General features: G+C 42.1%; 1 protein-coding gene across 4 annotated transcripts in view; it reads right to left on the reverse strand.

Annotated features, from left to right (window-relative positions):
• FAXC (failed axon connections homolog, metaxin like GST domain containing) overlaps positions 1-15,216 on the reverse strand; it is an 85,731-nt gene that overhangs the window by 40,814 nt on the left and 29,701 nt on the right. For all 4 annotated transcript variants that reach the window (XM_058307174.1, XM_058307172.2, XM_058307173.2 and 1 more), the window contains 2 exons: positions 15,018-15,214; positions 3,892-4,115 (listed from right to left, as the gene is read on the reverse strand). In XM_058307174.1, coding sequence (XP_058163157.1) covers positions 3,892-4,115; positions 15,018-15,214 — 421 coding nt within the window. The remainder of the gene's footprint in view (positions 1-3,891; positions 4,116-15,017; positions 15,215-15,216) is intronic.

Below are 15,216 nucleotides of genomic sequence, written 5' to 3' on the forward strand. Positions count from 1 at the left end.
AAGTATATTAATTTTAGTCTCATTGTTATTGTCACCACTTTACACTTATAAAAACTGAGGCCCACAGAAGTTGAGAAACTTGGCCAAGGTCACAGAGACAAGTGATGGAGCTGGAGTTTGACCTTATCCCAGAGTCATCACTTATGAATGAATGAATGAACAAATGAACCAATCTCTGTTTCCCAAAAACATCTTACTATCTCTTATTAGAATTGTCTTCCTATAAATGCTGAATATTTCTTACAAATCATATTTCTAATATTTTCTTTTTATTGCTATTGGGAATGGGATTTTTTAAATTATATTTTCTAACTTGTTATTTGGGGTACTTAAGAAAACTGCAGGCCATATATGATAGCTCTGTAAACTTTGTAACCTTACTGAACTCTCTCATTAACTGTAATAACTCTTCAATTGATTTTCTTCCTTATTTCAGCTACATAATTTCCTAATTTCTATGAAAAATAATTTTACTTCTCCTTCCCAATATGAAAATATTGTCTTTTTCTTTTCTTTTTTTATTTATTTATTTATTTATTTAATTCCCCTCCCCTCCCCCGGTTGTCTGTTTTCTGTGTCTTTTTGCTGCGTCTTGTTTCTTTGTCCGCTTCTGTTGTCGTCAGCGGCACGGGAAGTGTGGGCGGCGCCATTCCTCGGCAGGCTGCTCCCTCCTTCGTGCTGGGCGGCTCTCCTTATGGGTGCACTCCTTGTGCGTGGGCTCCCCTACACGGGGGACACCCCTGTGTGGCAGGGCACTCCTTGCGCGCATCAGCACTGCGCATGGGCCAGCTCCACACGGGTCAAGGAGGCCCGGGGCTTGAACCACGGACCTCCCATGTGGTAGATGGACGCCCTAACCACTGGGCCAAAGTCCGTTTCCCTTTTTCTTATCTTGCCCAACTACATTGATAGGGCCGCCCAAAACTACATTAAATACTAGTGTTAGCAGGCATCCTTATCTTGTATTTTATCTTACTAGGGTTACCCTTAGTGACTCATCATGAAGTACGACCCTGGCTATTGATTTATCATCACGTTAAGGAACCAGTCTTTGGTCCTATTTTACTAAGAATTTCTATCAGGAGTGGATACTGGATTTCATCATTAAATGCCTTTTCAGCACAGAGATAACTATGATTTTCTTCCTTGTTGTTAATAATAAATATTAATGTATTTTTATATCATCAGACCATAAAATTTTCTATTCAAATCCTACTTAGACCAGCTATAGGTATTTTTTTTAAACACCACAAGAAAAATTAACTCATTTTTTAATTTAAATTTGATTTTACCTTTTACTTTAATTTAATTATAATTATTAAGCCACACGCATAGATATTCATTCCGTCTTCACCGTCTCTTTGCCCCCTCCACCCAGCCCCAATCCATCCCCCACGACACCATTTCTAAACTGCAAATATGGCGACTTCGCGCCTTTGCTCATAAATCTTCAACACTGCGATGTGGTCTGTATGACAGAGTAAACATTTCATACATGATAATTACCACCCTTTATGATATGGCCCCAAACCACCTTTTAATCGTCGTTTTCAACCACGATCCTGAAGCACCCCCTTGCTCATGATCTGCCTGGAAGAGCGTCCATTATTTTCCTCATGGGGACAAGTGTTTTAATCTCTCAGGCCAACACAAGTGCATCTCCTCGGTGGACTCTCTTCAGCCCTCCTCCCATTTCTCTGTCCCCACTGAGTCCCCAGAGACCTGAGCACAGGCCTCTGGCACGGACCTGCCACAAGTCAGCTTGTACAATGACAGCACGGGGCGGAAAAGTTCTGTGAAGAGTCAGATGGCAAATATTTCAGGCTTTCTGGGCCTACATTCAGTCTCTGTCACATTTTTTTTTCAATGTTTTAATAGTGTAAAAAGCATTTTTAGCCCACAGGCCATACAAAAACAGATCTGACAAGCCATGAGACACAAGTTGCCGATCCCTTCATAGGGTCATCCCTCCCACAAGGCCAGAAGCTATTTGAGGGAACTGAGTTTTGTATTCCCCAGTTCTTGGCACATAGAAGGTATTCAAATTATTATAAAGTCAACAGAACTGAAATAGCAGTAATTAATTTAGCCTGATGAGTTAAATACATACCAGGACAATTTCCCCCAAATCTTAAGTTATCTCGAAAAAAAAAAAAAATCAATTTTGGATTTTGCATCTCTTACTCATCTGGGCTTAAAAGTAAGCCAAATCCCAGGTGTGGGAGTGGGGGTGTTTTTGCCTCATTTAGTAAGAAAAACTACAATGTTCAGCCAAAGAGATTCCCCAAATGCAGGAAAAATGTCCTTCCTCTTGGAGAGTTCAGACCTAGACTGCTCCCTGGGATCCATATAACTTTAGCCAACTCCTACTTTTCGAGCAGCCCACTCAGCTTCTCATCTCAGAAAACCATCTAGACTTTTGATGCAGCTTTAAATCCTAGCCAGGTTTCCAGCCTAGCCACCAGCAATTCATTCATCTCCCAACCCACTACAACTGGGGAAAAAGCATTTTCTAAGTTGTTGAGAAATGTTAGCAATTATCATTATCGTTCTTCTGGTCCTCTTCCCCAGTTCTGCTCCACCCAACCAGGAATGCCCCAGAAAGGTGATACTTGCCCCTCCCTGGTTAGGAAACTCTAAGTTGTTAAAAGATGAGTGGCACTTTACTGGCATAATCTGTGTCATGACTTCAGGGGCTCAGCTCCTTGTCCCAGCTTGCTGGGACTCCCAGCTGCAGCCAGTGGTAAGGAAGAGGAGGAAGCCAGGAGCAGACATAGCCACAGGTAAGGAAGAGTTGACCTAGCGTGGGCCTGATTTCTGAGGCTAGGAGTCAGTCCAAAGCCTTCAAAGGAATGAGGTGAAAAAAAGACCAGTTCCACTCATTTCTATATCAAGCAGGTCCATGGGGACCCAGTGGAGCAAAATAATGGAAGTTCCAGATAGTGTCAACTCTTCAAGTCAAATAGTGCCTTTGAGTATCAGCGTCTCTCTCTCTCTCAAACTTAACTCTACGTCGATGGGTAAACAGTCCCATCTCCTGAGCAGATGTGCTCAGGAGCAGCCTTTTAACCTTAACCTGCATTTAAGGAGAAGAGCTTCCTTGCCTAAACCATTCTTTCCTCACAGAAATGCTGGAGCACTTCCATCTAGGTATTGAGGCTGCACCCTGTTTCACACGCACTTCACCTGGGGCCTTGCCACACCACAACAGTCACACTCCAGCTGTTGAGGAAAGAGGCTCATGCTCATGGAAATTAGCGGCTCTTGTTAACTGGTGGGACTACAACCTACCCTGGAGGCAAGGAAGTTAATCAAAATAAAACTGTATAAACAAATTGCTAAGTGAAAGAAGCCAGTCTGAAAAGGCTACAGACCATTCAACTCAAACCATAGACACCTTAGAAGAGGCAAAACACCAAAAATAGATCAGTGGTTGCCAAGGGTACAGGGGGAGAGAAGGAGGGATGAAGAGATGGAACACAAGGCTTTTTTAGGGCACTGAAATTATTCTGCATGATACCATAATGGTGGATACATGACATTATACATTTGTCAAAACTCACATAATTGTACAACAGAGAGTAAACTCTCATGTAAACTATGGACTTTAGTTAATAATAATAATACATCACTTCTAGCTAATGATTTGTAACATATGTACCACACTAATGCAAGAGGATAATAATGGGGACACTGTGTAGGGGAGAGGGGGGAACATAGGAACTCTCTGTACTTTCTCTGCAATTTTCCATAAACCTAAAACTGCTCTAAAAAGTGAAGTCTGTTTTAAAAATTAAAAATAAATCTTTAAATGGTATCAACTAACATTGCTTTGCTAATCATGCAAAAAGTTATGCTATAAAATATAGAATAGAAGGTGTAGTACATTACCCAAAAGCCCTGCTAAAGACCGCATGTCCTTCTCCATCAGCATGTAAATCTCTTCCTCTGAGAAGCGGCCAATGCCGTGGCCGTGCATCTCGCGTTTCACAATTCCTTTCGTTATGTGGCACACGACCCACCTCAGCAGGTTACTGAAGGGACCACCACCACTAAGAGAGAGCATCTTCCGGGTCTCATTGAGATTGTCCACCCACTGGCAATAAGCTAACGTCCTGGAATTGTGTGGAAACAAGTTACGACTATGCATCAGATACATATCACCTCCACAGAGTCATTTTCAAATAAGTCATTCAGAACTTAGTGCATTCTAGAGCAGCTGAACCATGCCAGCTTACAGGAGCAACCGCATGGCCAATATTACAGCAGACGCTAGACAACGCCTAGACTGAAGGGGCCATAGGAGAAACAGTGAAAACCCCAAGTAAAAAGGCAACAAACCTCTCCTCTCTGGTACCCTCCCCCTCGGCCTCCTCCCCATCTCCCACCTCCCAATGCCATGCTTCTGCTTTCTCTTATGAACCCCACTGCAAACAAACAGAAACCTCCTGAAAAAGTCTTGGAGTCAAGAGAATGAGCGCTTGTGAGGTAAGGAAGGAGGCAGGAGGGACTGGGTGCTGGCATCATTTTCCTTCTTGACCAAAGTGAAGGATACACAGGTATATGCTTTGTATTTAATCAAGGCACACACTTTTATTTTGTATACTTGTGTATGCATTTTCCTACTTCACAATATAAAAGATTGTTTTTTAAAAAAATGCTTTACCATTTTTTGAAAGAGAATTAAGGCATGGGTATACCTGTCCATGTTGATTATAAATTATAAAAATTATAAATATTATGTACATGATTCACTCTCCAGAAAGTCAACTCTCTGTTTCAGTTTATTCTCAAGGACTCAAAAGTGACTGCAATTACCAAAGGAACTCGGCTGAATTCATTTTTCCTATCTGGGTGGTGCATGTGGCAAACTCATCCGTCCGGGCGCTCCCATTTCATATGCACGGTCTGTTTCATAGGTTAAGAGCTAGTCACTACCCGTGTGTCTTCTTTCGGCCACAATACCAGTGATCGGCCACAATATCAGGCCTTTGCTGATTTTGTCCTCCAAATCAATGCAAGTGCAAGAATGGTTTTATGGCTAATAGTGTTGGTAGATAAAACTTAAAAGGGTTTCTCACTGAAGGCTGAGAAGAATGTAGCTGTGCGAGTCCAAGCATGAACTATTTTAGCTTTTCCACATATGAGCAATAAAAGATGTACTTGTGGTCATCTCTACTCCTGGTGCTGGTTGACAGTGGTGCTGACCACTTCAAAAAAATCAGAAGAGCAAAAGCAGAGTTGAAAACGGAGAACACAAGGGATGACAGTGAAATTTCAGCTACAATAACATTATTTTCTGCCTCAAGAGAAAAAAAGGCACTGAAAATTTGATCATTATATAGTTCCATTCTTTTGAGGGTTTGCTCCTCTAAAAAATGAAAATGAGAAAGAGACAATGTCTCTGAAATTTTTGAAGTATTCCTGAAAAGCCCTACAAGCAATTCAATATACTCTCTGTATTATGACCATAACCCTCATCATATTTACTTTTTAAAGAACGCCTACAAATTTTGTTAGGAAAGCTTATAAGTCTCTCAATAAAAGTATTGAGGAGTCAAGAACACGGATTGCTGAAAAGAGAAAAAATTCCTTGTAATGTTGACTAATTAATGTGTACAGTCAGACCATCCAAAGATTTTTTTTTTCTTTTTTAAGAAGGAACCAAGGCTTGAACCTGGGACCTTATACCTGCAAAGCAGGCACTCAACCACTGAGCTACACCAGCTCGCTCCAATGACCTTTTGATATACAAAATCTCACACTTATTTTAGTAAATTCTATATAAATATACAAACTAGATGTTTTTCTACATGATCTTTTCCTTACACCTGCAGTAATTAAAGTGGCAATTTTCACATTTCATTAAACTAATTAAGCACTTCCATTCTAATTGTACTAGATTTAAATTCACAATAAGAGAGTTACACCATCCTTGATTACTTTGGAAGTGAGTGGTCTGAGAGTAAACTAAAGTAAATACGAAAGTAACAATAGCCCCAGGAAACAGTGACAGCATACAAATGAGGAATACGGTAGCTCTATGCTAACAGGTTGACGTGAAAAAAATGCATTCTTTGTAGAAGAATTACCCAGGTTTTATCATAAGCATAAGTGATCTTAAAGGACAAGCAGAAGTTTACCAGGTATAGCAGAGGGAGAAGGTGTGTGCATGAAGAGCATTTGCTGGTTGATGAACTGCAAAAACTTCAGGGAGGGATGGGAGGGATCCAGAGAGTAAGTGAGGTTGCTGATGAGAGATGAGATTGGAAGAGTGGTCAAGGATCACAGAAGGAGGGGCCTGATGCGAAGGGTGCTGAACTTTATTCCTAAAGCAAAGGGTAACCACTAAAAGGTTTTAAGTCGACAAGAAACAATCTAAATTATGGTAGTGTGAAGGAATGGTGGTAGGAAGACTGGCAAACATCCAGAAATGATGACAATTAAGGAAATCACGGAGGGGATAATGAAGAGAAAAGATAGGAAAAATATTTAGGTAGAAGAAGCAGCTTCTTTTGGCCAACAGATATAAAGGATCGGTATAAAGTATAGGCTGGTGGTTGGATGATAACCAATATTGTAAAACACCAGGTAGAAGAAATCTGGGTGATAAAAGATGAGTTAACCTGTTGCATTTGAATTGATTGTGGATCCCCAAGTGAAGATGTCCAGAAGGCTGAAAATTCAGAAGATAGGTTTAGATTTGAGATAGAGAACTGGTGGCCAGGGGCACCTCAGAGTTAGTTCTGAAGCTGTGAGAGGAGATGGGATTATATAAGGAAGCTTTTAGGGTGACAAGTGACGTAGGAGCCACCACCATCATGCAAGACAGAAGACAGGGCTAGAAGAGGCAGCTGGGAAAGAAGTAGGGGTACCTCGTTCTCTGAGACAGACAGAAGGAGATGATAGAAAGCTGTGAAGGGCTCCAGGGAGTTTCCAGAGTTCCTCTCTGATGACTTCAATATCCTCTGAAGAACAGGAAATGAGATCATGTTTAGACAGTGAGGATGTGGCAATGAATGGGTAGCATTTTAGAGAAATAATAACGGTTTGAAGTAGCAGGTGGGGATGGGAGAGAGAGCTCCTCTGGAGCATACAGCTTGGTAGGGAAGAGACCCCATCAGTGCAATGGTAGAAGTTTCTCTACCTGTATTAGCAGGTCAAATGTAGGACATAGAAGATAGTTAAGAATTTTGCAGCCAGAAATAACCTCTGACACTGTCAGGTCTTCTCTTCTCTTTCCTTCCCTCCTCTTGATTTCCCTTCCTATCTTTCCTTCCATGTACCCAAGACCGTAGACCAGTGTCAGGGAAAAGAAGCAAATGAGGTCCAGGCAGGCTCTCAAGGGCCAAGCCCAGTGACATGTGTATGTGTCAGTGCTAGGAAGGAGAAGCATTCACTTTCTCTTTTCTTCCACTCTAAACTTCAATTACAAAGAAAATAGGTGCTTCATGGATTCCAAAACCAATTCCTACAGGTAAAACAGCATCACACATCCTTGCACATCACCATAACCAAGTATTCACCTCCTCTCATAACATGAAAACCCCACCCACATCAGGGGAGGGTTCTACCCCCAAAACTCCCTGAAACCATTCATCCAAGCACTAATAGCCTCCTTGCTGCAAAATCCAAATAAACCTTCTCTATTTATCTTTCTTGGCCTCCCTGCAGCATCTGACATGACTGGCCTCCTTCTTGGAACTCTTCCTCAGCTTATGTCTCTCCTGCTTCTCCTCCTACCACTCACATGTTCCCAAGACTTCTATCCTCATTATTTCTTTTGCCTCCACACTCATGAGGCAATCTAATTCATGCCCTGTGAAAAACAGACAACTCAAAAATCCACTTACCATCAGGAATGGCAAAATCAATGCTAAAATTGGGCCTATCCTCTTAGCCTCCTTCAAACCTGCTTTACCTCACCCAAGCCAAAATCCCAGGAGTTAATTTTCACTGCCCCTCTCCCTCACTCCTTTGACAGCCAGCCACCCTGTGGATTTGCCCTTTCTCCAAGCCCTCTAACACTGTAGCTCAGCCTTTCATCATTTCTCAACTGTGAGGTCAGCAGCCTCCCAGGAATTCTCTTGACAATCACTCAGGGCCGCCCAAAAACCTACTTGCTCCAAGACAACCACCAAAAGCTTCTTAAAACACACATCCAGTCATACCACGCTGCTACTTAGGCTCCTTTCTTAACACCCCACAGCTCCTTAGCAAGACGCACACAAACCACTGCCCCACCTGGTCTGACTCCTACAGTCCAGAACCATCTCCCAGAACTGCCCTTGGGGAACTTTATGTACCTGTCTTACAGAATTACAAGCACTTCCCCAAATGCCTCTTTCTTATCTCTAAACTTTTGCAGATGCAGCTCCCTCTGCCTGGTCATCTTAATCTTCCCCTCATCTCTACCCCTCATCTCTGCAGGGGCTGGCTGCCTTTCCTTGCTTCTTCAAACTCTCGCCCAGCACTGACTGTCATGAAGGCTTGTTATCTCTCCTCCAGTCTGTGAGTCACTGACAGGGACAGCGTCTTATTTGCCTGGCTTCCCCGACATCCAGCACGGTACCTGGCCCCTAACAGTCATTCATTAACTTTGCTGAAAGAATGAATTATTGATTGAATGAGAAAAGGCTCACTCTGAGCCAGCTACTGCTAAGTAGTGTTTCTAAGGGATGACATGTATTTAAATAGAAAAATGGAAAGAGAGAAGTGCCTATGAAGACTGAAGAAGGGGGATGCCACTCTTCTCTTCTGGAAGCCAGAAATCTTTACTTTCCACTCAGAAGAGGCTCACTGTACAGGAAATCATGAATTATTAACTAGAGAGGCCAGGGAGAGCCAATGCAGAAAATAAGGGTTGGCTAAGTAGTTAAAATCATTTGTCATTCTGAAAGCCTATTTCAGGAAGTTGAAATACTCATTTCCCTTATAACAACTTATGTATCTGATCTCTTCTGCAAAATGGGGTCAAAGATTTTTTTTATAGATTGAGTCAGAACAGAATAAACTCTGCTCAAACATTTTTAAAGAAGATCAGGAAGAGAGACAATGAATGCCACCCCCTGATCTTTTAATGAAGGTATCTCTTGTTATAACCTACTATATCTGGACTACAGTAGAAATAAATATTAATATGTGGACTAGCGCAGTAAACTACTATTTGATGAATGGGTCTCAGTTCGTGGTTTTACAAATCATGAGAATGCCTTTCTCCATGTCAAGCCATATCCTCGTTCTGTTTTCCTTGTATTTTAAATTCTCAAGGGTGTAAGAGCAAATGTTGCTGCAATTTCACTAAGTTTCACAAGCATTACGTTGGTCCCTTCAAACAAGAGCCTCACTACATCTAGGGCTGGGGAAAAAGAAAAAAGGAATAAAGGGGGAACACATTAATTGAATCGTAATCCAGGAGAGTTTCCTGGCTTTTAGAAAAAATCTTGGATAAGTCATTTTATAAAAGCACCCCACCTCCTCCATTCACCAAAACTGCACCAAAAGCCACACTTGAAATTTAGAAATTATGATCCTCTCAATGCAAATTTGAATTCATTGTTCTAAAGCCTATACTTTAGGGGTAAAAATGTTATGACTAGTTGGTATGGCAAAGGCACTCATACACTTCCCTATGGGGTTGGAAGATCATTAAGACATTCATCGATGTCCACGAGGGTGTGCATATCACATGAAAGAAGCCATACTGTATGTTATCTAATAACTATTTCATTCCAGCAATTTGATTCTGTGCCTATCTGACTTCCCTTTATACCTACTTCCCTGCATTGGATCTAACTTCAGCACTCAGTGGAAAAAAGTGGATGAAAAACTGCCTCCTTCATCTTTAATAATAGCTTTTATAATACAAGTGGGACATAAACGTATGGATTTCTATTGCTCAAGAAAAATCACTTTTTAGCAGCTGAGTGTGCCTATTTGAACAGACCTTTTTGGGATTACATGATATTACATAATAATGCCAGCTTTCCATTGACTTTGCTTTTCAGAAAACCATACCTGAAGTGGAATATTTTTAAGGTTTTGGGCCAAAATAAACATATCTGAAAACTCCATATAACTGAATCAATGAGTCAAACATGGCAGGTTTATTGGATTTCCTCTTCCACCTCTGTGAGTAGACACAGCCCTGGAGCTTATTGTGTCAACCTCAGTAATGAACAAAATTTAACAAGATCTCACAGAAAGCCCGTACCTGTAATATTTTCTTACATGATCTGCTCCTTGGCTGGGCCACCAGTTTCCACAGGTGCATGCTTTGTGTGTGGTTCTCTGGGACCAGAAAAGGGAAAGGCAGAGGGGACCCTGTGGGAAGTATCTAGAAGATTCTCTGCTCGAGGCTTTTACTTTCTAGGTGGAAGGGGATCTTTTCTTCTTTGGGGTTTTGGAGGTCTCAGAAAGCCTCTTCAGGGTTTCCCCAAAGCAAAAAAAAAGTTGACTGAAGGCTTGGGAAACTTATAAAACCTTCTGCTACCTAGGATTTAAGGGAACTGGGGGATTCAAGAGTGTTATTTTGATATTTGCATTTTAGTAGAGACCTGCCTCCCAACTACACTAGTTCTTCCTCAAATTAACTCTTAAGTAAACACAAATAAGAAATAATAGCTAACCCAAAAAATGTATTTTTTTTAATTAAAATTTGAATTAAGGAAATAAGATTACCCTTAGAAGGAGCTATGTATGACTCAAGCAGCTTCCCAATCACTTGGGGAATTGTGGTGGGCAGAATGAAGATTGTTCCCTACCAGGGAACCACCTCCCACCTCTTTCCAGACCCTTTCGCCCTGCTCCTCCCCCCAACATGCCAGCTATATTAGTTTCCTGGCTGCTGAAACAAGTACCATACAGTGGGTTGGCTTAAACAACAGGAATATATTAGTTCATGGTTTTGAGCCAAAATTGAGATGCCAGCAAGGTGATGCTTTCTCCCCAAAGACTGGCATTCTGGGACTGGCTGCTAGAGATCTTTGGTCCTTGGCTTTTATATCACATGGCAATGCACGTGACCATGTTTTCTTTCACTTTGGATTTCAATGACTTCCAGCTTCTGGCTACTCTCTATTGGCTTCCTCTTCTGTATCCAATGTCCTTTGCCTAAAAGGACTTCAGCCATATTGAATTTGGGCCCACCCTCATTCAGTTTGGGTACACCTTAACTAACAATATCTTCAAAGGTCCTATTTGCAAATGGGTTCACACCCACAGGCCCAGGTGTTGGGACCTGAACATGCCTTTTGTGGGGGACACAATTCAATTCCCCAACAGTCTTCCCTCTGGATTCCAAAAGACATCCCCACATGCAAAATACATTCTGTCCATCACAACATCCAAAAGCCTTTTAGAACAATGATAAGTACAAAGTTTCATCAAAATTAGTTATGGGTGTTGTCCATTCTAGAGCAAAACTCTTTGTCTGATGGATTTGTGAAACCTAGAAAACAAATTATCTGCTTCCAGTACACAATGGAAGGACAGGTCTAGGACAAGCATTACCATTGTGAAAGGGAGAAACTGGAAGGAAAATAGGGGTCACAGGTCCCAAACAAGTCCAAAAGCCAGCAGGAAAAACTCCATTAGATATCAAGGCCTGAGCGTCTGGATTGATGTTTTGTCCTCCAGGCTAGCTAGAGAGGCAGCCCCATCCTTTCCAAGTGCTTTGTGCAGCAGCTATGCTCTCCCTGAACACTGGGGTGTAGGCGTCACCATCTCCAAGCACTGGGGTGGCACTCTTCCTGAACAATGGGCACAAGGCCCACCCCCTCCAAGTACACGGGCAGACCTGCCCTTTCCACACACGTGGGTGGGCCCACACTCTTGCCAGGAGGTCCAGACCTCAGCTTCCATTGTTTTGCCCTTGAAGTCATTCTTCCTTCAATTTGCCCTTCTCTGTTCCTTTTAGTCCAGGCTGGTAGTGGGTTTGCTCATACAAATTTTGCAAAAACCTTGTCAGCTTTGCATGCAGTTCAAGTAGGTCCAAAGCATCAGACAATAGAACTTTCCAGAGATCCTTCCTGGAATGGCATTTCCAATCCTGACTCCCACTGAAAGGGCTCACTGGATCCATATTTAACCATACGCTCTCTAGCAAAATGTTTTTCAGTTAAATCCTTACATGGAACTCTGTTCTCTGAAGACTCACTTACCAGAAGTCAGGGAGGTACCTGGATAGAGTCATTTTTTGGCCCAAGTCTCGGGGCACATTATTTGAACAGGCGACAACTTTTCAAGTATTCAATTGCTGGGTTCTTTGTGCTTAAGAGTTCAGTTCTCAGCTTATCCCTTTCCTCTCACATTTTACTATAAGATGCAAGAAGTAACGAGGCTGCACCTTCCACAGAAAGCTTGGAAACTTCCTTAGTTAAATATCCAAGTTAACTGCTTTCAAATTCTGCCTTGATATCAGAACACAATTCCGCCAAGTTCTCTGCCACTTTATAACAACTGCCTTTCTTCCAATTTCCAACAACACATTCATCATTTCCTTCTAAGTCCTCATCAGAAGTACCTTCAATGTCCATATTTCTACCAACAATCTCTTCAAAGCAATCTAGGCTTTTCTATCAAGTGCCTCACAATTCCTCCTCTACTCATTACCCAATTCCAAAGCTGTTTCCACATTTTTAGGTATTTGTCATAGCAGCACCCCACCTTCTAGTAACAAAAACTCTATGAGTTTCCCACTTGCTAAAACAAATACCTTACAAAGGGAAGGCTTAGGCAATAGGAATTTAGTAGTGTATAGTTTTGAGGCTAGAAATCCAAAACTGAGGCATCAGCAAGGCAATGTTTTCTCCCCAAAGACTGTGGCAATCTGGAGCCAGATACAGGTGATCCATGGTTCTTGGCTTTTTCTGTCACATGGCAATTACAGCGCCACATCCTCTCCTTTCTCTTCCAGGGTCCATTGATATCCAGCTTCTGGCTACTCCCCATGGCTTCCTCTTCCCCTGTTCAATTTCCTTTGCTTATAAGGACTTCAGCCATATTGGATTAAGGCCACCCTCATTCAGTTTGGGCACACCTTAACTACTAATGTCTTCAAATGTCCTATTTACAAATGGATTCACACCCACAGGACCAGGGGTTGGTGCCTGCACATGCCTTTTGTGGGGGATGTGATTCAATCTCCAACGCATTACCTTGAATACTAGCTCGAGGCTAGGACAGGAGGCAGGGCTGGAGGGAGGCAAAAGATGTACTGCTACCAGGGAATAAATATATACAAGAACATGCACACCCAGAATAAGAAGTAGTGATGGGTGGTACTTTGGAATCCTGCTGAACCAAAGACTTTCTAACTAGAATATAAATTTCCTGAACCACTGTAGAAATCAAAGACCTGTAACCAAAGTACCAACTAAAACTTAAAGAGTTTTGCTCCTTTTTCAGGTGGTTGACAAAGCAAAAGCTCTTCGTATCAGTGGGCCCATCAATCAATTGATTTGGAGGGCCAGCTTCATCTGGGGAAAGCACAGAAGGTCAGGTGGCTGTGCTGGGTCTTCATATCCCTCCATCTTTGCAAAGCTAGGACTGAGGCCTGGCAAGCAAGTAAAATGGGCTCTGCCCACAGCTCCCAGGAGCTGAGCATATCACCTGCAGGTGTTCATCTTGGTCCACCCTGCAGTGGACCCAGGTTCATCTCGGGAATGCTGAGTCTGTGACCAATCCTTCATTGATCTGTACCTCTGTCCCACCCTCTCCCTAGTAGCCTACTTGCTCCCTCTCCCTTCACCTCTGAAATGAGTTGGGGAGGTAGGGAGCCTGCTTCAGGTCAGCCCTGGAATAAACTGGGCAAGAGCCAAAAATAGAAAGAGGCTGCAAAAACAAGAGACAGAAATAGCAAGTTTCCCATTTAGAAAGAGCTGAACAGATGAAACAGAGAGATGATGGGGAAGAACCTTCTACAATCAACCCCATACTGAGTGTACCTCCTGGGAGGAGGAGGCTCCAGACAGCATCGGACTCAGAAGTAACAATTAATGCCCAAAAAAGAGTGGACTTAACAATTCTTCATTAAATCTTCAGATCAAGATAGAGTTTGTAGAAATCAGGGAGAAATTTCCTCTCATCTATTGAGGCATAGTGAAAGGTACTGAAATTCCAGAAAATGGATGAAAGAAAAGGAAAAGGCCCACAGGACAATTTGTAAAGCAAAAAGAACCATGTCTGCTTAACCCACAGGGTGTCAGAGCCAGCACCACGCCTCATGCACAAGTGGCAAAACTCATCAACACAATGTGTGTGTGCCTGAAAGTTAGGGAAAACCAACTCAGAGTGAGGCCATCAGGACAAAGGCCCTCTAGAAATGTTCCTGGAATATAGAGAAGCTCTTGTTACCTAAGAAAAACTGATGGCAATCTTATAAAGTATAACAATTTATTTCACCTAGGAATTCTACCCTGATGTAGTTTTCTATTCCCTCCTTCTACTGGGTATCTGACTAAAATTATTTCAATTCAGCAGGCTATATTTGTATATAGCCCTAGACTCAGTCAACTGAAATATCACCCTCACCTCACTGAGTTCCAGTCCAGATGTGGGGTCAGCACATTACAGCCCATAGGCTAAGAAGTCTGTGCATTTTTATGTGATGGGGAAAAAAATCGAAAAAATAATATTCTATATTACGCTAAATTCAAATTTCAGGACCCACAGTAGCGTTTCATTAGAACTCAGTCATGTTAATTCATTTATATATTGTTTTTTGTTGCTTCTGCACTACAGTGGCAAACTTGAGTAGCTGTGACAGAGATTTATGGCCCACAAAGCCTAAAAATACTTACTGACTAGACTTTACAGAAAATGTTCTTCCACATTGGTCTAGATACCTCAAAATTTAAGTCATAACTTTTACCCCTGAGTAAGTCAGATTTCTCATCCCAAATTGTTAACATAGACAACTTTTCAAAAGCTAGGGGGAGTGTCTGAAAAGCGAAAGAAAACTTGGGGTTTACTGGGAAAAGCTGGGGCCAGGCCTCCTCAGCCCCCAGGGGACTCACCAGTAGAAGTGCTCCTCCACCATCTTGGTCACCGCTCTGGAGACAGCTCTTTCATGAGGACCAAGGTTTTTGTTTAAATTCACTCCAAGTTTCTCTTCCAGAAAGTCAATTATGAATTCTGTGCCAGAAACTTTTTCATTATTGTATTCAATCCAAGGCATTTTCCCTTGAGCAGACAGTTTTCCACCGAAATAGTTCT

Source organism: Dasypus novemcinctus, chromosome 11, assembly GCF_030445035.2.
Source record: "Dasypus novemcinctus isolate mDasNov1 chromosome 11, mDasNov1.1.hap2, whole genome shotgun sequence".
In the NCBI taxonomy this organism is placed as follows: Eukaryota; Metazoa; Chordata; class Mammalia; order Cingulata; family Dasypodidae; genus Dasypus; species Dasypus novemcinctus.